We start from the raw sequence: 24,728 nt of genomic DNA on the forward strand, positions 1-24,728 counted from the left end.
CTCCGTGTTTTGAATCGCTACCGCCCCAGCCTCTTGCCACGTTGCTCTGCTAACAGCCGCCCGTCTCCTTGTTCGGCGTCCTCCGCCCACCCCCCCCACCCGCTTTCCCCTTCGGCGGTGATGCCGGGTTTGGTCGGGAGGGGTGTTCGGCGCAGTCCGGAAGCGCTCGGAAAAGTTCGGAAGCGGGTTTAAACGGCGGCGAGCGGAGCGCTCTGCTGAGGCGAAGCGCGGCCGGGCAGGGGATAAAGAGGCGCGGCGAGGAGCGGGCGTCGGTCCCGGGAGGCTCGCGGCGCTGCTTCTCGGGTTAGGAAGCGAGGGCGAGGGCGGCTTCGCGATGCTCACCGACAGTTTGGTGGAGGAGTTCGAGATACGCGAGGATGAGCCGTGGTACGACCAGCAGGACCTGCAGCAAGGTGAGGGCGGCGGCGGAGGAGCGGGTCGGCCGAGGGTCCTGAGGGGCTGCGGGTGGGTCAGGAGACTGGGAAAGAGGCGGCGAGGCGAAGCCGCCGGAGAGGGAAGAAGGTGGGACTGGGACAATGGAGGGGGGGGGGAAGACAATGGCTGAGGGGAGCCGAGGTGGAAACTGCGGGAAAGAGAGAAGAGAGACCATGAAACAGTCGAGGAGACCGTTTTTCTTTAATTTTTCGAATAAGTGAAGAGCCTTGTGGCGCCTCACTGAGAACTAGCGGGTTTCAGAAGCGCGGAGATCCATCCTCACGTGTCGCAGGTAGATGCGCGTGGGGCACGCCCGTGTGGAGAAGACGCCGGGCGCCCAGGCGAAAGAAGAGCGAAGGCTGGCGTTAAAGGGCAGTGGGATGTAAAAAGCACAGCCTGTGTCCGCCCGTTTCTTTCTTTATACAGTACAGTACTGTATCCCGCTTTTCCTTCAAAGAGCGGAAGGTGATATACAGTACATTTTAAAAAAAAAATGATTGCATTCTACGTTTCTATTTTAGCGGTAAGGCGCTTTGGTGGGATATGAATAAATATGAAATGGTAATGTACATAGTTTTCCTCTTCTCCAGTTCATTCTCATAACTAGTGCTTTTCTTCAAAAAAAAATGTTGAGCGGTACGCTTATTTTCTATTGAAAGAATGCCCCTCAATGAGGCCAAACTTAGAAAAAAGTCGCCCCAGAAAAAAAGCACAACAATCCTGTGAGGTAGGTTAGGTTGAGAAGGAGGTTGGCTCAAGGTCTCCCAGGAAGCTTCATGGCTGAGGGGGGGTTACAAATCCCTTTCTCCCTGGTTCTGGTCCAGCAGTCTAACCCAGCTTTTCTCAACCATGGGTCCCCAGATGTTCTTCACCCATCACCCCTGACCACTGGCCATGCTGGCTGGAAATGCTGAGAACTGTTGTCCAGCAACCTCTAAAGACCCAAGTTGGAGAAAGCTTGGACTTTAACCACACCAAGCTGCTTCTCAGTAGCAGAGACCAATTAATGGATATTGGCAGCAGTAGGTCCCTCCTTGTCTTTCCTTTATTTCACACAGTCATAGTTTATCTCTTCTTGTTTTCTTTTCTTTGGTCTCAGATAAGTATTTCTATCATGCCTTTCATGCTCACCTGCTCATGGCTTTTTCTCCCGCCCAACTAGCTCATCTCTAGGGTGTATTCATCTCACGCTTTTCACCTGCACCTTTTTGTGACTGAGGGAATAAGCCCCACTGAATTCATTAGGACTTCTGAGTACACATGGTTAGGATCACAGGCTTAGTTCTTTGTCACCCCATCCCTCACCCATCAGCTTAATGGGTTTAGTTCCCCCGCCCGTCATGCTTTTTATCATCATCAAAACACATTTTATATTCAGCTTTAATTATCTCCACCATAAGTGAGTACCCCATGTCATTTAGACCCCAAAATGTGATTTGTGGCATAATAAAAGCACACCTAAGGGGCTAGAGAAGGAGAGAGGGGGAAGAAGTAATGAGAACTTATGGGGAGAAAGTAACAAAAACAGGGATGTATGGGTAGAGACTTGGGAGGTAGTATGCTATGGGGTATGAGTGGTTTGAGTGTGACCAAAGTCCAATGGGAAGAACACTTAGGAAGAGAGACGTTACTTGATGGTGGTCTGGAGAAGAGTAATGGGGATTTGGGGACATCAGTTATTTGGGGGGAGGAACTGGAATTGTGACGAGAACTTGTGGAAGATGTATTGAGGATGCATGATGAAGGGAGAGGACCATGGAAGGTCAGGAAGGCATGGCTCTCAAAATGAGTTCCCAGCATTGCAAACCACTTTAATGGATTTTGTATGCAATTGTATTTTACTTCTACAGTTGTTGGTTTTATTTTGTTTGGGTCCGTGGTCACATAAAAAAGTATCTGTATCTTATGTGTGTTCAGGGGCATTTAAATCTGTTTCAATTCTGCTAAAGATATAGGTACAGGCCAATTCCTTACAAGTTTTATTTGGAAATTGAATCCTTCAGACTTCAGTGGGACTTTTTCAAGAGTGAAGGTGCCTAAAAGGCTCATAAGTAAGCCCTTTGAACATGGTGAAATTTAACTTCCAAATAAACATGTACAGTATGTAATTAGATTTCTGGAAAGCTCTTTACAGACCAGTGAAATTAAACATGCAGTTTTCCCACCATTTAATGCACATTTGCGAGAAGCACTGGTTCTGGTCTGAATTCATGATCAAATTGGGGTATGAGTTATTCTAGGTTAACGAATATAAATTAAACTGGAGAAATTCAGTTGGTGGGAGACCTTCAAGATTTTACTCTAGCACTACTTACTTCAATGAGACTAAGTAAGCCATAGAAAGATTCAGACCCTGTTCTTGCACCCTAAATATTAAAAACTGCAGGTGCCCATGTATTTGTATTTAGAATAAATAGCTTTTCAAGGAATAAGGCAGGTTGTGCTATAAGATGTGCCATTGAAGGGAGAGGGGAACGGTTAATCATTAATATTATCTACACATAGTAAATTCCGGCACTCTGCTAGGATGGTTACACAAGCTCAAACCCAAAAATGCAGTTATTTGCAAAGTCTAAATCAGACAGGTCAGGAGGCCGTTTCCTGTCTAACCAGCTATCTGAAACTGCTGATGTTAGTTACAGGTCAGAAGGTCGTTTCCTGCCTAGCCAAAAACTGCTGTCAACTAAAAACCACTAGCAAGATGTTTCCTGCTTTGCTTCTGCTTTAAGTAATGCAAGATAAGAAGAGATACGAAGGGAATGCTTAGCCAGCAAAAGAATACACGTGTACAAGGAGGTGGGAGGGGGTGCTTACTGAGCAGAGAAAATGCTTAACCAGCAGAAGAAGTGCTTAGCTAGCAGCCTTAGCCAGCAAATATAGATGTGCCATATAAGGAATAAGTTGGAAACTTGCCAGCTGATTGGGGAAGTTTTGGGGGGAGGTCTGGGAGGTGGGTAAATACTCTAAAGTATAAGAAGGCTTGCAGATGCGTATTGCTGGACAGTCAGATTTCAGAAACTATATTCTGCTGACTGTCTCTGTGCACAGATTTGCAATAAAACTCTTTTCTCCAAAGAAGAAACTTTCCTGGAATTTTTTTATTCTCTTCTCGGTCCTGGGGACGCGGGTAAGCAATTCTCTGGCAAAGTAAAGGGCATAAGCCTACAGCTTGGTGCGTTGGCCGGGAATTGCCCCACCCCAAGGGGGCCGGGAAGAGCCAGGCTCGACCAGGTGAACAGCTCGGACCGGAGTTTGCAGGCTTCAGCGCGCACCCTACTGATTCGTGGGGGAAACCGGCCACACCGCTCCTGAGTAGGGACCTCGGTCGAGGGAGGAAAGAGGACTGGCCAGGAGGGAATCCGCAGCGGAAAACGGTAAGCCCAAGGGACAGGGCGTGGGCCCCAAGGAAAAGGGGGGCGAGGTCTGATCAAGCCTCACCTGGTTGTGCAGAGGGCCGCCAGTAAGGTTGGGTACAAGGGAAACAGAGGGGAGAACTGGCCGATTGCAGTAGTTTGCCGCCAGTAAGGTTGGGTAAAAGGGAAACAGAGGGGAAGTTGTATTGGTGTGTTTTGTGTGTTGCATGTTGAAATTATAATGGTGTGATTTGTATGTTATATGTTGCATGTCAGATACTCCAGTGACTGAATTGTTGTCAAGTGTGGGTCGGGGCCTAGCGTTCCCCTTGGCCGAGCGATTGCAGGGTTGTGCGTTTTCTGCCAGGGCGACCTCGTGCAGACCACAATCTGTATCGTGTGAACTGTGAAAGAATTTACAGCCCAGTCAGGTGCGGAGTATCTGAAAAAAAAAAAAAAAAAAAAAAAAAAAAAAAAAATGGGGTCTGGGGCAAGCCAATGTAGTCCTCTGGAATGTTTTTTAAAGAACTGGAAAGCGGCCACAAAGCATGATGATTGGGGAATCAGATTGCGAAAACAGAGAATGAGGACATTATGTGAAGTTGACTGGCCCGCACAAACTAATTGGCCGTCAGGAGGAAGCTTTGATTTGCAACTAATCAGCCCATTATACCAGAACATATTGAATGTCCACCCCGACCAAATCCCTTACATTTCTACTTGGAAAACCAATGTAGAAAAGAATCCACCGTGGTTGAAAGCCTGCCAAGGCGACGCCCCACGAAATACAATTTGTACAGTTCGACCGGCAGGGAAGGCAGAAAAGCCCCCGGTGATACCAGACCCAGAAGATGAGGAGGGGGGAATCATCAAACCGCCACCACCCTATGCTCCACCAACTGCCCCTCTAGCAATTCCCCCAGGCCCAGGTCCCCAAGCACCGGGAGGAGCTAGCCCCCAGCCTGAACCCCCCAAGGCTGATGAATCAGAAGAGGAAGAAGAGGATGATGAGGAATTTGTAAAGGGATTGGTTGAGTTAGCAAAGAAGGGAAGAGAGTGGACTCAGTATCAGTCTTTGAGATTGCAACAGTATGTACAACCCTATGCGGAAAAAGTGGATGTTAGCCCCCACGTGTTGGCTGCAGCAGGATGCTCCTCAACACAAGGGAAGAAATGGCAGAAGGAATGGATAGAAGCAGCAACCAGGGCAGCCTTCCATAAGTCCCATGAGGCACAGAAAAAGGGTGGGGTCGGAGTAATGCCCCTCCGAAGGGTTTATGACCCACCGGGACCTCCAGGGCCTGGTGGGGCGGAGGCACCACGGACCTACACGGTCCAGCATATACCCTTTTCAAGTGCAGATGTTTGTAATTGGAGAAATCAAAATCCTTCCTTTGAGGAGAATCCAGCTAAAATTATAAAATTGTTTGAAGGGATTTTTAAAACCTATAATCCCACTTTTGATGATGTGCAGTATTTGATGGATGCGCTGCTAACCACAGAAGAAACTAGGCGAATCCATGTTGAAGCTCGAGTACACATGAGAGCACAGGGAACACCGGATCCAGACATTATAACAGGATACCCTGATAGTACCCCGAATTGGAATTATCAGACTGCTGATGGCCAGAAAACCCTCACTACCTACCGCCAGAACGTATTAAATGGTATGAGAAGGGCAGCCAGGAAACCCACCAACTTTGTGAAGGTCAGAGAGGTAGTGCAGGGGAATGAAGAGGCCCCAGGGGCTTACCTGGAACGCCTGAAGGAAGCCTACCGTCAGTATACTCCTGTAGACCCAGATGAGGCTGCCAACGCCCTTATTGTAAAGGCTGCTTTTGTAGCTCAGGCAGCGCCCGATGTCCGCCGAAAAATTCAAAAACACGAGGGGTTCATGGGCCACACCCTTGAGTGGATGTTAGAACTGGCTCAAACCACTTACAATCAGAGGGAAGAAGAGGAACAAAAGAAAAAGGAGAAGTATCAAGCAAAGAAGTTGATGGCATTACAGGCCACCGCACCCATCCCTCAGAAAAGAGGAAGTGCCCGGGGAGGAGGGCAAGGCCGCCTGGGGAGGAATCAGTGCGCCATCTGCCGGCAGGAAGGGCACTGGAAAGGAGAATGCCCACAGGCCCACTTAGGAGGGAGAGGACGAGGAGAACGAGCCCCAGGCCCAACCCCCAGGGGACCTGGACAGGAACTGAGACCTTGGTCATCGACAAATGCCAGCAGGGGTAGAGGACGTGGACAGGGACCTCCCTGGTACCCCTCAGCCCAAAGGCAGCCCGGCATGATGAGCCTGAGAGAGGAGGAAGAATACTAGGACAGACCGGGCCCAGCTGCTTTAGGTTCCCGTGAGCCCATGGTCAAAATACAAACAGGGAACCAAACTATCCCCTTTATGGTTGACACAGGAGCCGCCCACTCTGTTTTGCCAGTACCAGTGTCCAAGCCCACCAAGCAAACAATTAACATAATAGGAGCTACAGGCAAATCACAAAGAGCCCCATTCCTGCAATCTGTTGTCTGTCGCCTGGGTGGCCAAGTAGTCCAACACAAGTTTTTATATATACCAGAGTGTCCCATCCCATTATTGGGCCGAGACCTGCTATCAAAATTGCAAGCCCAGATTTCCTTTCAACCGACAGGAGAAGTGACAATGACTACAGGGCAAACAGGAGAGCTTTCCTTAGAAGTACCCTTAAGGGAACACTGGCGCTTAATGATGGTAAAAGAAGAGGAGGGGATTATTCCAGAAGACCTCCTGCAAAAAGTAAACCCTGGTGTATGGGCAGAAGGCAACCCGCCCGGAATGGCAAAGAACATCCCACCTATAATAGTCAAGCCCAAACCATTCGCCAACCCTGTGGCTGTGAACCAGTACCCTATCCCCCGGCGAGCTGCAGAAGGAGTATGGGTACATTTGGAACGGTTACTTCGCCATGGCATCCTGAGGCAGTGTCAATCTCAGTGGAACACCCCACTCTTGCCGGTGAAGAAGGAAGATAACTCGTATCGTCCGGTCCAAGACCTCCGATTGGTCAACCAAGCCGTGGAAACCCTCCACCCCAATGTGCCCAATCCTTACACACTGTTGAGTTTAATACCTCCTACTGCCTGCTATTTCACGGTACTGGACTTGAAGGATGCATTCTTCTGCTGCCGTCTGGCAGAGGAAAGTCAGCCCCTGTTTGCATTTCAATGGATGGATCCAGGAACAGGCACCAAGGTGCAATATACGTGGACGAGGCTTCCACAAGGTTTCAAGAATTCTCCAACCCTTTTTGGGGTAGCATTGGCCTCGGACCTGTCTAGCTTCCCCACCAGCCCACACAGGGTCTTGTTACAGTACGTGGATGACCTTCTTTTGGCCTGCTCAGACGAGGACACGTGTATGAAAGCCACCAAGGATTTGTTGAATCACTTGGCTGAAGCAGGATACCGGGTATCTAAGAAGAAGGCCCAAATATGCCTACCCACTGTAAAATACCTTGGATTTGATATATCCCATCAGCAACGGACCCTTAGAGAAGAAAGGAAGCAAGCCATTATCCAGATTCCAGAGCCAAAGAATCGCAGAGAACTTCGTGGTTTCTTGGGCTCGGCAGGATTCTGTAGAATATGGATCCCTGACTTCAGCACAATTGCCAAGCCTCTGCACGAGTCAACCAGAGGAACTGAAAAGGACCCCTTTGTGTGGGGAGAGGAGCAACGGCAGGCCTTCAAGGATCTGAAAAGGGCATTGCAGCAAGCACCAGCGCTGGGTATCCCAAATCCTGAGAAGCCTTTCTCCCTGTTTGTGGATGAAGACCAGGGAACAGCAAAGGGAGTGCTATGCCAAAAATTGGGAAGCTGGCAGCAGCCCGTGGCATACCTATCTGAGCGCCTGTCGCCTACAGAACAAGGCTTACCGCCGTGCATGAGAGCAGTTGTGGCAGTAGCCACCCTACTGAACAAAGCAGACAAATTTACTTTTGGCCAAGACACTGTTTGTGTGACTCCGCATGCAGTCCCAGCACTGCTTGACATGAAGGGTACCTATTTCCTCTCCCAAGCGAAGATGAGGAAGTGTCAGATGTTATTGTTGCACCCACGTTTGAAGTTCCAGGTCACCACCGCCCTCAACCCAGCTACCCTGTTGCCGGTAGGAGAAGGTGAGGAGCAGACGCACGACTGCATTGAAGTAATGGACGAAGTATATTCCAGCAGGCCTGATCTCAAAGACAAAGCAGACCCCCACTGGCTTTCATGGTTTGTGGATGGAAGCAGCTTTGTCGAGGCTGGGCAGCGAAAAGCAGGCTATGCAGTGGTAGCCCTGGACGACCAGGTGGTCGAAGCAAAGTCACTCCCGCCTGGAACATCGGCCCAGCTGGCAGAACTAACTGCGCTTACCAGAGCCCTGAGCCTGGCAAAGGGACAGAAGATAAACATCTATACTGATTCTAAGTATGCATTCCTGACCTTACACGCCCACGGAGCCTTATGGAAAGAGAGAGGTTTGCTTACCTCCAGAGGAAACCAGGTGGCCCACCCACAAGCTTTGTTGAACCTTCTGGATGCTGTATGGGAGCCTGAAGCGGTAGCGGTTATCCATTGTTATGGACACACAACTGGACCAGGGGAAGTGGCCAGAGGAAATCGATTGGCAGACAAAGTGGCCAAGGAAGCAGCTCGGGAACTAGCCCCCATCCCGGTTATCGGAGCACTAGTCCCAGAAGAGATTTTAAGCACCGCTGACAAGCCAGCTTATACCAAGCAGGAAAAGGACACTGCAGACGCCCAGGAACTGACATTGACCAAAGAAGGATGGTACCTTACCCCTGATGACAGGATATGGATTCCAGAGTCTCTTTCGCGGCAAATAATTCAGAGGTACCATGATTCAACCCACATAGGACCCGATGCTACAACCAAGCAGCTGGAAAAATGCTTCTATATAGCCCACCTCTACCAACTGGCAGCCCAGATTTCCAGGAAATGCCTGCTGTGTCAGAAGAATAATCCCAGAGCCGGACCACTGGCTCCCCCAGGGATTCAGCACAGTGGAACGGCACCTATGGAAGATCTTGTCGTGGACTTTACTGAATTACCCCGTTGTGGACTGCACCGCTACCTGCTGGTAGCAGTGTGCACCTACACCGGATGGGTCGAAGCATGGCCCACAAAGACTGAAAAGGCATTTGAAGTAACCAGGTGCCTGCTTAGGGAAATCATCCCTCGCTATGGATTGCCAAGGTCCATAGGATCTGATAATGGACCAGCATTTGTTCATGCAATCCTACAGGGGCTGGCAAAAGCGCTCCAGATCAACTGGAAGCTGCATACTGCTTATAGACCCCAGAGTTCTGGAAAAGTAGAGAGAATGAACAGAACTCTAAAGAATCAGCTGTCCAAGCTGACACAGGAAACCGGGTCTAATTGGGTGGCCATGTTGCCCTTGGCATTACTCAGGGTCCGCAGTCTTCCGTCAAAACGGACCCACTTGTCACCTTTTGAAGTTCTGTTTGGGAGACCAGTCCCATATGTTAGAATGTTACATCCGTATGTTAGCCAAGATGTGCAACTGAATAATTATGTACAGTCACTCTCCCGAGTTCTTTCTTATCTCAACAGGTGGACCCAGGCTCGCACCCCATGTGTGTTGACTGAACCGTTCCATCAGTTCGAGCCAGGTGATGAAGTGTGGGTGAAAGACTGGCAGCGAGCCCCCCTACAGCCCTGCTGGAGGGGACCATACACCGTGCTACTCTCTACTCCTACTGCTGTGAAGGTTGCCGGCATCACCCCGTGGGTCCACCATACTCGAGTGAAGAAAGCCATCTCGGATTGGACAGTAACACCAGATCCAGAGAACTCCCTTCGGCTGACCATCTCCAGACGCCTGGCAGACGACCGCTCTGCTGATATCACACCGGAAGCTGATATCTCAACGCACAGCTGAAGAATTGGATGGGAGGGGCGCCCGCGGGCAGCGTCCCCAACTCCGTGCCAGGACTAACCCAGGAAGCTCACCAGGACATTTAATATTTCCATAGGGACTTTCTCTTTTCTTTTTGTTATCTGCTTTATGTCCCACAGCCCTGACCCCACTGAGCCATACCGCATTTATTGGCCTGATGGACTCTGCTACGACTGGTTCGTCTTACCGGTGGTAAGAGATGGTGTGCTCTATGGCTATTGGAAACTGGGATTTGATGAGATTGCCGTCTTAAAACACCCCACTGCCCCGTTGTGGCTCCTCTCCCACACCACTGTCCGGCATGCGTGGATAGTGCTCATACGGGAAGTTGCAGAGACGCTCGAACTCTATCGAGTTCTGGACCGCTTTTGCTGTTGTGGGAGGGTAGTCAACTGTTATATGGGAGGTAGAGCACTGTACCAACCTCATTTGATAGACCAGGTCCTACTCTTAATGCAGGCGATAGATGGGACGGAACGGGGTGGGAGCCTTAACCAGGTGTGCATTGAAATTGCTAAACAAGTGGTTCAATCCACCCATCAGGGTTAGCAGAAAAGTTGACCCACGTAGTGGGAGCATCAGCTCACCAGTGGACTCTCATCCTTGAGGCTCAACAGATAGTCGGGCACAAATATCAGTGAGCTCTTCAACAATGAGCACACCCCCTGAATATTGGTGGGAGGAACCATGGAAGGATTGGGGTTGGTGGATAGGGGTTATCTCAACCGCTCTTGTCATATGGATGTGTGTTTTCTTTTGCTGGCATGAGCGTCACCGATTTTGTGGGAGGGAACAACCAGCCCCCATCCCCTTGACCTTTCTGGTACTAGCCCTACTTGGGTTGGGTCTGGGAGATGACTCACATATACGGAAAACCGGCCGGTCAGAGCCCTATCATCAGATTTGGAGTAATAATACCTATGTTAGAGATATAGATCGTTTCTCTTCTATGCTTAATCTTTCTGAATGCTGGGTTTGTATGCATATCCCTCCACAATTTAAGAAGCCTGGCATACTACTGCATAGTATTCCAATAAATGAGTCATTTAGAATTAGTAATCTTATGTCAGATGGTCGCACCTATTCACCCCCAGTGTTTCTGTCACTCATGGAACAGGCACCTCGTTGTCTCCGTTTCAATCATAACAGCAGCAATTTTTTAGGTCACTATCCATATTGCAATTGGACTTATGAGTATATTAACGGATCCTCCTGCTTCCAAAAAGGTACTTCCATTTATGATGCTATGTGTGTCGATTTTTATACTTGGTTTACCTGGATGACGGCGCGCAGCAGATCTAACTGCCTGCTCCAGTCTGATTTGTGGTTGCTCTGCGGCACAAGAGCCTACAAAGAAATCCCCTCTGCCTTTTCTGGAACCTGTACTTTAGGAGTAGTCGTACCCCTGGTGTATAAGATGGATAAGCTCCCAACAGTCCGTCTGCGTAACAAAAGGGACGCGAAATCACCTATTAACCAGTATACCGGCACAGCCATCTCTAGGTCCCTTCTACCCCCTTTAGGTGTAGCCATGAATTACCGGGATCTGCATAGATTGGCAAACTGGACCGAGGCTTTGTTTAACTCCACCATCTCGGCCTTAAAAGCAATTAATAAGGAAATGTCAGAGATAAGGGAGGTAGTCCTTCAAAATCGTTACGCTTTGGATGTAGTCCTTGCCTCTAAGGGCGGAGTTTGTGCCTTAATTCATTCCCATTGCTGCATGTACATTTCAGACCAGTCAGCAAATATTTCAGCCACCATCAACCACATGGAAACAATGATAGCTGCAAACCCGCTGAAAGCCACAGGGAGTGATGCATGGGGTTGGATGTATTCCTGGCTCCCTGATGGCAGTTGGCTCAGGAATGTTATAGTATTATTAGCAGGACCTCTATTAATCCTTTTGCTTCTTTGCCTCTGTATCCCCTGCTTATTGCAATGCTTGCAGCAAATGATGCAAAGACTCCTGTCACGGAAGCTAGGACCCACAGTCATCGCTGTGATGAGGGAGTATAGGCCCATACCCCAGAACGAACCTAAGTATTAGGTTGTTCAGAAGAAGAGGAGGGAGTGAAGGGAGAGGGGAACGGTTAATCATTAATATTATCTACACATAGTAAATTCCGGCACTCTGCTAGGATGGTTACACAAGCTCAAACCCAAAAATGCAGTTATTTGCAAAGTCTAAATCAGACAGGTCAGGAGGCCGTTTCCTGTCTAACCAGCTATCTGAAACTGCTGATGTTAGTTACAGGTCAGAAGGTCGTTTCCTGCCTAGCCAAAAACTGCTGTCAACTAAAAACCACTAGCAAGATGTTTCCTGCTTTGCTTCTGCTTTAAGTAATGCAAGATAAGAAGAGATACGAAGGGAATGCTTAGCCAGCAAAAGAATACACGTGTACAAGGAGGTGGGAGGGGGTGCTTACTGAGCAGAGAAAATGCTTAACCAGCAGAAGAAGTGCTTAGCTAGCAGCCTTAGCCAGCAAATATAGATGTGCCATATAAGGAATAAGTTGGAAACTTGCCAGCTGATTGGGGAAGTTTTGGGGGGAGGTCTGGGAGGTGGGTAAATACTCTAAAGTATAAGAAGGCTTGCAGATGCGTATTGCTGGACAGTCAGATTTCAGAAACTATATTCTGCTGACTGTCTCTGTGCACAGATTTGCAATAAAACTCTTTTCTCCAAAGAAGAAACTTTCCTGGAATTTTTTTATTCTCTTCTCGGTCCTGGGGACGCGGGTAAGCAATTCTCTGGCAAAGTAAAGGGCATAAGCCTACACCATAAAGCTGGCAACAACATAATTGTGCTGCTGAGTAGGGTATGTATAGAAGAAAAATGAGTTTGGTATGCAGTCTGGAGGAGGCTTGTGGGGTACAGAGGTAGAAAGAGTGCCTTTCTTATGGTAAAAGCAGCCAGTATTTTACAGTACAGCTCTGCTTGGCTTTTTCAAGGACCAAGAATTAAGACTCTGACTTGTATCTAGGAAGCTGAGGGTGTCACATAATTCACCTTTGGATGCTGGAAGTGTAACTGTTGAAATTCTCCAATTTTTATTTTTATTTTTTGTTCTGTGTTATATTGGTTTGTGCAGAAGCTGATGTGATATATGTATTCTTGCTCACGTAACAGCATTTCTTGTAGTTTCAGTAACTTCAACATGCATTACTTCTACATAAGCCAATAAACTGCAGTGTGTTTAAAAATAGAGCTCTTTCTTCAAATAGTATCTAGGACTTGTATTACCCAGTTTTAAAACCTTGAAATAGCCAGGAAGTGGGGACAGTCAAAGGCACGTCTGAGATGTGTTTATATAGTCAAAGCTCTTGCTCACTGCATTGTTATACAACTGTTTGAATATGTAGCTCCTTTAATAAGTCAGCTTGATCTTTGTTATTCTTGCATTGACAGTCCAACTTTATTGCATTATTGCAGTCAACTAACTATTCTTCTGCCAACATTCAATTTTAAATTGGCATTTTCAAGTTGTGGAAAAGGGAAGGTGTGATTTAGAAAACACACACACAGACACACACACACACCCAAAGTGTTAAGTTTCTGAGACACTTAAATGATTTTCCATTGTTTGAAATTTCCAGTTCAAAGTATTACTGATTTTTTTTTTAAGTTAAAATATATGCTTTTGTCTCTCCAATGGAAGATTTCAATAAACATGTATAACTTTGCCTTAAGCTTTGGAAATTTTGTCTTGCACCATGTGGACAAATGATTTATAATGTCTCATTATCTGAGCAGTTGTCTTGAGCAGCTTCAGTCTCCCCTCTATTATACTCCTAATGCATTTCAATATTTGGAATGTGGCATTTATGATTCATTTTGCAGCCTCAGGCAGCATACTGTGCCTTGCTACTTCAAGACTGTTTAATCTAGCTGGAATGACAAATTGCAAAACTGGTAATTCTCCAGGCACTAAAGATGTTGGTGGAGAAATATAAACTTGCAAAGAGGCTTTAATTTCCAGAAGCATTCCTTGTTTAGTCTCAGTGATGGCTTCCTTACTATGATTGCAGAAGATGTAGATGCCTGAACTTAGTTTTGCAGGCGGAGTGTGTGGAGAATTTAAGTGAACAGTGGTGACAAGAGACGAAGTTCTTTGATGTCATGGACAAATTAAAAATTAACAGGTCTGTCTGTCTGGCATCTAGAGTTAAAGAACTCAAATATGAAATTGCTGACTGTATAGCAAAAATATGTAACGTGTCCCTAAGGTTGACCTCTGTACTAGAGGACTGGAAAGCAGCCAATAGAACACTGATTTTTAAAAAGAAATCAAGGGAACTGCAGGCCAGCTGGTATAACATCTGTTGTGATGGAATCATTATTAAAGATATCATTTTAACAAGCATTCAGAATGGGAGTGGGAAACCTTTTTCAGCCAGAGTACCACATTCCCCCGCGGGAGACCTTGGGGGGGGGGGGCTGCTTGCCACTGTTGGGGCAGAGGGGAAGATGAGGGAAGCAGTAGGTTACGCTTAACTTCACATTCCAGCTATACACAAATCAGAGATTTCTACACACATACACCTACCTATCCAGGCAGGCATGAGACATTCAAGGGCATATTCCACCCAGGCAAAAGCATTTGAGGAAGGTGAGGGGGCAAGGCCTAGGGAGAATCTTGAGAGTCATATAGAAAGGTATATGAATTTCATGAAATAAACGAACCTGGGGGGGGGGGGGGGGGACACAGATTCCTAGTCGCTGCTCCAAATCTAAACTTTTAACAGTTACATCCCCAGTGTCCATTTTAAAAATTACATTTCTGTTCCTTCTCTCTTCCAAAGCACTCAAGGTAGCATACTTGGTTGTTTCCCCCCACCCTCTCCATTTTATCCTCACAACAGTTCTGTGAGGTAGGATAGACTGAAAAAGAGTGACTATCTCAAGGTCACCTGGTGAGCTTCATGGCTGAATGGGGTTTTAAACTCTGGACTCCCATATTCTAGTCCAGCACTCTAACCACTTCACGACACTGGCTCTGCATGAGTGTGACAGTGATTGTGCACTTGCTTACACTGTGCATGTGTGTGGCAGTGTTGTCATAGGTCTAGCAGTATAGTGGATGTAGAAAATTAGTTGAAATGGGATTATTGTCCTGTTGCTGTTTAAATTTTGAATGCAGCTTCGTAGGGAATCTAATACCACGTTCAGGAAATTGTTAGTGAATGGAGTAACTGAACTTTGAACTGTTAAGCATAGGCAAATGCATTTTATGGTTGAGTAATGGATTAGGAATGTTGCGTATTAAGGATTAATCAAGTTTTCTTGTATTGCCACTCTTCTGGGTGGCATTTAAACAGAGGTTCTGCATTTTTCTTCATTTTCTCCTCCAAACCTGATAACAGCTGTCTTCATGGCTGTTCCAGAGATTGTTAGAGGATTATGTTGAATTCTAGCTTGGGTATATTTTGGTTTAACTTTGGCGTAGAGCAAAAAATGGTCACTTGTTACCATACTTAAAAAGCTAACTTGGCATAGGAGGAGGCAACTTGTTAAGTCTGTGAGTCCTTCCTGATATATTTTAAGATGCTGATCTATGTAGTTGTGAAGGAAAAGCATTAAATAAAATTGTGTATTCTAATCACTTGGTAACCAGAATAACTTGTTCAGTCAGTTGCAAATTATCTGCTTTTAAGTCTTGCAAATACTGCTAGGAGAAGTCTCTTCTTAAAATGTGCATATTAGTTATTAAATGTTTTTAAAAACTGGAAATAAAAAAGATAAAAATGTGTGTGAAATAGTACAAACTGTGGGCTTAGGTGATGCTGTTCAAGGGTGCACCGCTCCAAAAATGAATTGGAGAACTGTCATGTTGACAAATAGCATGATAGCTAATCAAAACTCATCTTTAAGGGTTATACCAGGTTCTTGACACATCACAGACAGGCAGCATGAATATATGTAAGCTCTCACAGTTGGAAAAGGGGTACTGATGGCAGGGAGTGCTCTTGAGCTTGATAAATGGCTAAAATGACAGATTTTGATTTTACCGACTTCTCGTGATAGTATTTAGGGTGTGCAGGTTTTAAGAATCTGTTGAATTTCAGCATTTTGGAACTTGTAAGCCTTTGGTATCAACAGAAGTTGACCTGTTTTTAAATAACATGAATTCTCTGATACCTAGTCATCACTACAGCTCTATACCTGAACTTGAAAACTTAGTGGTCAGGTGGCACCTTAGTGCACTAGAACACGGGTAGGAAATTGGGTAGAGTACTTGAAGCACCTGCTTTTCAAACTGTATGACTTGAAATAGGCAAGTCCTAGAAGGGCATCACTAATTTCTCTCTACTTACATTGCAATGAGGATGTAATAGAGAGCGTCAAAAGAAGAGATGGACAGAACTCTAGCATCCATAAAGTACACACACACACACACACACACAAAAGGAAAAATGTGATCTTTGATTAGTTGTTCTTAGGAATTGTAGAGTTTTGTTTTTTAAAAAATGTGCCGTAACAATTGTTACCAAAGTTTGTCCTTGAAAAACACGATAGCCATTGCACCAGTTTAAATACACACAACTCATTTTAGATCTCCATCTTGCTGCTGAGCTTGGGAAGACGCTCTTGGATCGGAACACAGAGTTGGAGACATCCCTGCAGCAGATGTATTCCACCAATCAAGAGCAACTGCAGGAGATAGAGGTAACAACTGCACATTGAGTGCAAGTGAGCATTATTCTGGCCTAGAGCAGTGACTGTACTTCAAACCAGAAAGTCCTCTATTTGAATCTTCAGTCATGAACTCACAGATGGCCCAGGCAAGCTGTCTTTCACATGGCCCCACTGCCTACCTGCAATATTAGGTTACTCCTTATGGGGTCATGGTTAGAATTACTGCAAGATAATGGAAGTGAAGTGTTTAAACACATGAAAGCCAAATATTTAATATTGCTAATCTTAGGCTCGATGTGTACAAGGCACTGAGGATTTTCCTTTTCCTTCCTTTTTTCTAGATCTAGGGGGAAATAACATATAGGTGTATGAATGCACTTTTAAAAACGCATAAATATAAAGGACACCAGCTACTGAAGTTAGGTGTAGTGTTCAGTGCCTATCAATTTGGTTTTTATGTTTTACTTTTGTATTACAAGCTGCCATGGGAATTTTAGAACTAATGGGTAGAATAGATTTGATTGACATCCTATGCTCTTTTAAAATGTGGGGTTTTGGGGGGTATTGGGTGGTTGTTTTTATTTTGATTATGTATTTTGTGGTTTTATGTTTTGATTTTATTCTGTGAACTGCCCTGAGACCTCCAGTTATAGGGCGGTATATAAATTCTTTCTCGAAACTACAAACATGAGCCTGACCAAACTGCGGGAGGCAGTGGAAGACAGGAGTGCCTGGCGTGCTCTGGTCCATCGGGTCACGAAGAGTCGGACACGACTAAACAACAACAACAACAACATATAAATTCAATTAATAATAATAATAGTTTAAAAATTAAAAATAGTTTAAAAATTAAAAATAGAATATGAATGTACCAAATAAACATAACAGTTTGCCTGTTCCCCCAGTAAAAGGCTTTGCAATTGAGGGTGGTGTTTTCTGTTCAATTATATGGATTCAGCTTTTTGTATCTACCAACCAAGGGTGCAAATCTGCTTCTGCTAAAGGAGTATGTGGCTCCTCTGGAGTATGGAAGTTTGCAGAATGAGAAGCGTAGGGAATAAAGTTCCAATCTGGTGCCTTCCAGATGTTGCTGGACCACAACTATCGTCTCTGACCACTGGTCAGAGCTGATGGGAATGTAAGTCCAAGACATGTGGAAGGCAAAAGGTTGAGGAAAGCTGGTGTGGAGCATCTATGTGCACTTCATTTGAAGTTGTACATAAAGCATGTTTTAAATGGTTTTGGTTGCAACCTTACCAGTTTACCTGGGAATAACTAGTATTGATTTCACTGGGGCTTTCTTCTGAGCAAAAATATACAAGATTGCATTGCTAGTTGCACTCTCAACTACAAGTTGGCTCTGATCAATTTGAAAGCTTCCTCTCCATGTTTCTGATAACATGACATTGTAGATGCCATTTTAGCTGGCAGTGCTTTATTATAACAAGATCTTCAGCTTGCTTTCAGAATAGCAGACAAAATTAATCTGGTTCATGTTTACACTGAGATTCAGGCTAATGCTAACCTTGGCTAAACCCTGTGTTGCTCACAGGCTGACTATAAATTGCAACAGGTAATATGTCTAATTGATTCTAATAGGGTAAAGGTTGCGGGTGGTACTAGATTAACTTGTAATCCTGCTTTAGACTTCTCAAAATGTAAGCCTATCAATCATTTTAATGAGGGAAATAAAAAGATTCCAGCACAGAAGATTTGATTATATAATCAATAGGCTACTTAGAGTAGTGGCTTTAAACTTCATCTTCTCCGAAAGATTCATGTATCAGCAATGTGTACAAAATTCCAGCATTCAGTAATAATACTTCCTGTGCAACTTCTTTGGCATATTGATTCACTTGAAATATGCTAAATGGAACTGTTCTCATCAGTGATCTCAAGTCATTTTACTGCATTTCTGTTTCTCATAGTTGGGAGCATGCGATTGAATAGTGTTTGAAGTGGAAATCCAGAGTTTGCCCCTCTTGCAAAGCAGCTTAAAGTTAATGGTTTAGTATTCTTATGCCGGACACCTCTTAGCCAAGGCTTTCTGAAAGTAGTTTTCACAGCTTTAAAAATAAACCACCTGTTATATTTCTTGAATAAAGAGGCTTGCACTAAACATTTAATATAGATTTAAAACAGGAGCCCCTTGACAGGGATTGCAGGAGTAACTCAATTTATAAAGGGGAAAGTAGGAACTCACCATCAGCTGACAAGATATGCTATGCAGTATTGCCCTATTTACCCATTATGTCTTTTCAGCTTCTTGAAAGTGTCTGTAGTTTTAGAAATAAACCCTTGAGTCAAAATCTAAAGCTCTCCTTCAAGTGTGCCTAAGGGTTAAGCATGCCCAGTGGAGGGTTTCACTTTGAACAAGAGATTAGTCAGTCTCAAACTTTATGCTCCCATCAATTTCCAAAGTGATTTGCCATGGTGGAGAGAGGGGGGGGGGGTCATGTTTGAGACAGAAAGCCTGTTGGGCCATGTACTTAAACTATGTTGAATCCTAGGCCTAATTTTATCTTCCTTGCTACGTAACTTTACCATGACTTGTGTGCTTGGAGAGTAAAATGGGAGAGCTCTGTGTTTACTTCTGGCAGAGACCTTTAGCAGTCTGAGGGATTACTCTGGCCTGAGTTGTTTGAAAAAGGTTAGTTGTATAGTACCACTCATTTGGGGTAAGAAGAAGGCGTATGTACTTCAGTATCGTCCTGCTAATCTTCTTAACTATCATTGCTTGAGATTGCAAGGAAAGCAGCAAAAATAATGTAATTTCAACCACTGGTTAAGGAACCCCTCTTTAATTACATTTGCAACATTAACCGTACATTATTTTGTAGTATCTTACAAAGCAGGTGGAACTTCTGCGTCAAATGAATGATCAACATGCCAAAGTTTACGAACAGCTTGATGTCACTGCCAGAGAACTGGAAGATGCTAATCAAAAGCTAGTTTTTGACAGTAGAGCCTCGCAGCAAAAGATAATAAGGTAATATGCTCCTGTGGCACTTGGTTTCTCTTCCTTAATGTGCAACATATATATAATGCATCTTTTACTCCAACAATGTCTGTATAATTCAATTGTTGCTTGACCCTCCTGGATTCTGCCTGGGCTGAGGTTGGGAGTAGGGACTGACTTTTCTCCCTGTGTCCCCCTATATCCCTCCCGCCACCACTTTCATTAAGCTAACAGCTGAACTGAAAGATTCCGTCCTTGTTTGAATATAGCTTCTTTCTAATCTTGCAAAATGGAATCCACTAGAAAAGCAGAGTCTTTATCTGGGTGAGGGAGATGTATGTTAAAGTGACATGGAGCCTTTGGAGGTACTTGTTAGCTTTTCCTCCTCAGGATGGTGGTGGAAAAAGAATGAACCCTGATGCTTCTCCCAATCATACTTTGGGGGTCAAGAAATAACCAAAAGACCGAGTTTCTGACTCCCAGAGTCAAGATCCTGGAACACAAACATCTCTCAAAACTGCAGTTTAAACAATTGTTGATGTGTCAAACTTGACTTATGCTGATAAATTTGTGTACTTCTGTGCGTGCAATTTTTCCCCAGCCTTACTGAGACTATTGAAAGTCTTCAAGGACATATTGATGATCTCCAGAGACAAGTGGAAGAGTTAAAGAATTCTGGGCAAGGGTATGCGAATCGTGAACGGTGTGAGCATCCAAGATCTGTTCATAGTTTTGCATGTCTGAAGGAATTGTATGACCTTCGCAAGTAAGTTTCAAGTTCATTTTCTGTGGAAAAGTTATTTAATGTTGTTCAGTTTTGGTAGAGAAGTAAAAAAAAAAGTCAAGCATATTCTGATTAGGAAATGTGTCAAGTTTAGTGATGGCATATGATTAAACAAAGATTAAACAAAGATTATTGAAGAGTTGTCCTCATCAGCTCTAAAGTGAACCTGTCATATATAGCCACGTGTGTATATTTTTCTGACGTTTTTGATGCTCTGGATAACTTTGGGCTGATTTCTGCACTTTAGTTGAAAACGATGTTGGGAATTTTTGTAAAGGAAGATCCTGGGAAATCTAGGTCTCTTTCATTAGCCCTTCAAAGGTCTCTAAATCAGCCTATTTCCTGTTCTCTTCAGGCCAACTAGTGACAGACCTTTTTCTTTAAGGTCAACCATTAAGGTGTTTGCCTTCTGTCAGAACTGGTATTGTATCCTTATGAACAGTATGGCTTTCAGAAGGTTGGTAGAGACTCATAGGGATGGAGACTTGATGGTGACTGTTACAAGTTGTTGATATGGATGTGTGTTCTCTGAATTTCAGGACAGTAGAAACCATAAAATGGTCCAATCCAGATCCTCTTTCTGAAGAAAATTATCTAAATTGTTGATTTAACTCTACAATGCTTACCTAGATTTTTCTAGCCTTTTACAAAGGCAAGGTACAATCTCTAGTTTTTGTACAGGCAGCTCTTTCACTTTAGGGTTCATGTCTAGAAACTGGCACACACTGCTGTGCTTTATTCATCCATGATAATAAAGTTACCCTTTGTATACAAAAAAGCGAGTTATTGGGAAGAGCGAACTAATGCTTTTCATTGGCTCTTGTTGTTTGTGTCTAGGTATTTTGTTTATGACCATGTTTTTGCGGAAAAAATTACTTCTGTGGATAGCCAACCGAGTCCTCTGGAGGAAGAAAACCAGAGGTTAAAAAAGGCAATGACTCTTTTGCAAGCACAGCTCAGCATGGAAAAAGAGAAGAGGATGACGATGGAGGAAGAGTACAGTCTCATGCTGAAGGAGAACAGTGATCTTGAGCAGAGGTTGGTGGATGTCGATCTATACCGAGCCAGAGCTGAAGAGCTCGAGTTTGAAGTGGCTGAAATGAAGCAGATATTTCAGTCTGAAAGCACCTTTGCTAATGGGGTGGAAAAGCTTGTTCCAGAGTCTTTTTTTATTTCCTTCAAAGATTCTTTAGAGAGAGATCTGAGTCAGAGCCCTTCAGATTGGAGCTCTTCCGATGGGGTTCTTTTAACTGTCCCAGAACCCGACAGAAGGGCACTCAAAAGAAGCACCAGCGAGACCTTCCTTGGCAGTGTTGCCGGTGGGGATCTTCTAATAAAGGGCCACGAAGAAACCTGTATCCGGCGGGCAGAAGCTGTAAAGCAAAGGGGCATCTCTCTGCTTAACGAGGTCGATGCACAGTATAACGCTTTGAAGGTCAAGTATGAAGAACTCCTGAAGAAGTGTCAACTAGACGAGGAGTCGTTGAAACATAAAGCTGTACAAACTTCTAAACAGTATTCCAAAGATGTCAGAGTGGGGAATAAATCCTTGGACATGTGTGTTGGAGAAGCTGAACCCACAAATGCTGACCCAGCCCCAGCCTGCTTGCCTTCAAACCCTCCACCCGAATACAAGCTTCTCTTTAAGGAAATCTTTAGTTGTATCAAGAAAACCAAGCAGGAAATAGATGAACACCGAGCAAAGTATAAATCCTTTCCTTCTCAGCCTTAACAAACTTTCTGTACATCACTACTACCTTAGAAAACCGTTGTTCTTGAAGTAGCTGTCTGAATGTTTCATTTGAAACACTGCTGCATGTCTGTTCTGCTAGAGTATATGTAGGTTGACTTTTTGAACTTGTAGGATGGGTTGGGTCCACTTGTTTTGGGGTGTGTGTGTTTGAGACAGTTGTTGCCACTGATTTGCTCAGGACATTGCAGATTATGCTAAATTGGCAGATGAAATGGTTACGTGACTCTGCTAACTGCACCTAATGCCTGGTAGTAAAAGTTGTATTTTGGAGAATTGGAAGCCACCCAGTGGCTGCATGTAAAGAGTTGTCACTTATGGAGGTCTAGTTTTTGGATTCTTTCTGCAGTCCTGAGTTGGAAAGTTGAAATTCTTCTGTAGTGTTGTGTTTCTCTTCAACAATGGCAATTCGGCTATTAAACATGGTATGAAATTAAATTGCAAGTCTGGTCCATTTTAAAAAGGCAACCTCCTTGCATTTAATATTTGATTCCAAAGATTTTTTTGTTTTTGTCAGACCTGTGATTTAAAGTAATAAATTTAACAAGAAACGTCCATGCAGAGATCAAACACTGGTTTAATTTGCTTGAGTAGATGGACATTGGTTCTTCTGGAAATAAAGTACAGCTGCTGTCTTGAGAAGAAATTGTTGCTATAGGAATGATTGGAACAGAGAAGTGGCCATTGCCGAGTGTGCTACTTTTGGGTAACAAGCGTTCTGTATGTACCCGTTCTATGTGTATGCTAGTTCAAATTGCTCCTGGAAGCAAGCGTCTAGTTGGGAGTTTTGGAAGCTTTCATCCCCTGAAAAGATGAGCAACGATTGCTTCCACTGTTCCGTAAAATATGGGCAGTCTTTTTCACTGAACATCTCAAATAGGTCCGGCTATTCCAGGCTTCCTCAACCTCGGCCCTCCAGATGTTTTTGGCCTACAACTCCCATTATCCCTAGCGTGGTCAGGGATGATGGGAATTGTAGTCTCAAAACATCTGGAGGGCCGAGGTTGAGGAAGCCTGGGCTATTCTATTGGCAGGATTTCTCACTGCATAAACATTAAGTACTTTGAACTAAACAAGGCTTGAGCTGAATGCTTACTTTATATGAGTTACAGTGATTATAATGTCACATCAAAGGAAAAATGCCAGAGAATTCTTCAGGCAGGACCTTGATTTCACGTGAATTGGCAGCTTAAGCTTCTCTTCCTGGATCTTTCACCCCCTAGTTCATATCTAGTTTAAGACAAAATTGGTAAGATTTTGAGCATTAATGCTTTGAGTTATCAGATGGCTGCCTGAACCAGTGACCATGCCTCTTATGCATGGAGTTGTCATTGGAGTAGCAAACGTTCTGTATGTAAAAGGGACTACGGTGTGATAGGGGGGTATTTTTGAGGTATATTTAATGTATAGAGTATTGTCTTATGGCAGAAGGTTATGGGTTCAACACACTGTTCTGCTGCTAATAATGGCATTTGTTGCCAAGACCACGTGCATGTAATTGTTCACTTGTCTTAAGAATATTGTATTTAACATGGAGGATGGCTTCATGTAGCCTAGAAAACCTTGAACAAGCTGTAAAAGGAATGGGTAGGTGTTACTATGCATATTTTCTAGGCTGTACAAAGCGATTACAAGTTGAACTTGAAAGCAAATCTTATTGCAGTGCTTTTATATTACTGAGCACATAGCTCTAAGAACAGACCTCTGTTCCCTAAAGTTGCTCTCAAATACACAAAGATGTTAAGTAACAGAGCTGAGGATTTAAAGGGTTTACCAGTACTGCATAAGATGGTATGTTTTTGCAAGAGTAAAAGGTACTGTACCTGTCAACAGTAGTGTTGTGATTACATTACTAGTTAAACTGAACATGTGCGGCTTAAGGGATATCGCAGCTTTAACTTGGTTGCTGCTATTGCAAACATCTCTGCCTTATGTACAGTGTAAAATGGGAATGGCTTCTTGTTCTTGAATTACATGTTTTTCCTGGATACGGACACACTCCACCAAACTGTATTTAAGCTTATTTAAAGATTTGTAAGCTATTCTGAATATTGGTTTGTTTTTTTTAATCCCATCACAAATAAATCCCTTCCACAAATAAGCTTCTGACGTTTGTGTGTGCATGTCTGTGTTTAAGTGAGATTTGCCAGTTGATTACTAACTAGGTGCTTGGAAGCATGTAGAAAAACCACTTAATGCTTTTTTCAATACCTTTAGAACTATGGGGGTGGGAAAGGGGAAGGATATTCTGGGCAGCCTCAGTCCATCACTGGTATACTTGGTCTTGCTGCTGTATTAGGCAAATGTCTGTTTAAAAGAATAAAGTCTCTCCACCTGCATTGACTTCAGAACACTGCAGCTCATGTGCCTAAATGTTTTTTTGGAGGTTGATGAGCTGTGTTATCATTGATCATTAAAATCACAAGTACAGAGTGCACCTATTGTATGAAAGATGACTAGCAACGACCCTATACATTTAAAATGAAATACATAGCTGCTAACAAGCCCACTTATTCTGGAATAAATCTCGACAGATTTCCCAACTAGCAGCAGAGAAAACCCTCACATTTAACTACACTTGCAGTTGAGTACAGCATTGCATTCTATGATTCATAGGGAAAACCCACCTTCAGGGCAAAGGTAGAAAGTGGTGGTGCTCAAGCTAATGCTATTGTCAACCTTCAAGGTAAAATTTTATCTGAAGCAATGGAGGCTCTGTACTGGCACCAAGTATGGTGATTCAAATTGCACATAGCTGAGGCACCATTTGCTAGCTATGCAAAAAAGAACACATACCCCAACCATAATGTATCTTCCTATTTCCAGAAACAATTGGCAGCTTCATACT

General features: G+C 44.3%; 1 protein-coding gene and 1 long non-coding RNA gene across 2 annotated transcripts in view; both read left to right on the forward strand.

The window, feature by feature from the left end:
• Window positions 1–24,728, forward strand: part of LOC310664579 — a 182,905-nt gene that overhangs the window by 131,907 nt on the left and 26,270 nt on the right. The window lies entirely within an intron of this gene.
• Window positions 267–23,981, forward strand: CDR2 (cerebellar degeneration related protein 2). Its single transcript, XM_083413630.1, has 5 exons — window positions 267–413; window positions 16,305–16,417; window positions 19,228–19,376; window positions 19,948–20,112; window positions 20,968–23,981. The coding sequence occupies exons 1-5, from the start codon at window positions 335–337 to the stop codon at window positions 21,860–21,862; spliced, it is 1,401 nt and encodes a 466-aa protein (XP_083269756.1). The 5' UTR covers window positions 267–334; the 3' UTR covers window positions 21,863–23,981.

The sequence above is a fragment of the Podarcis tiliguerta genome, assembly GCF_965153285.1.
Source record: "Podarcis tiliguerta genome assembly, chromosome: 14".
Lineage (NCBI taxonomy): Eukaryota > Metazoa > Chordata > Lepidosauria > Squamata > Lacertidae > Podarcis > Podarcis tiliguerta.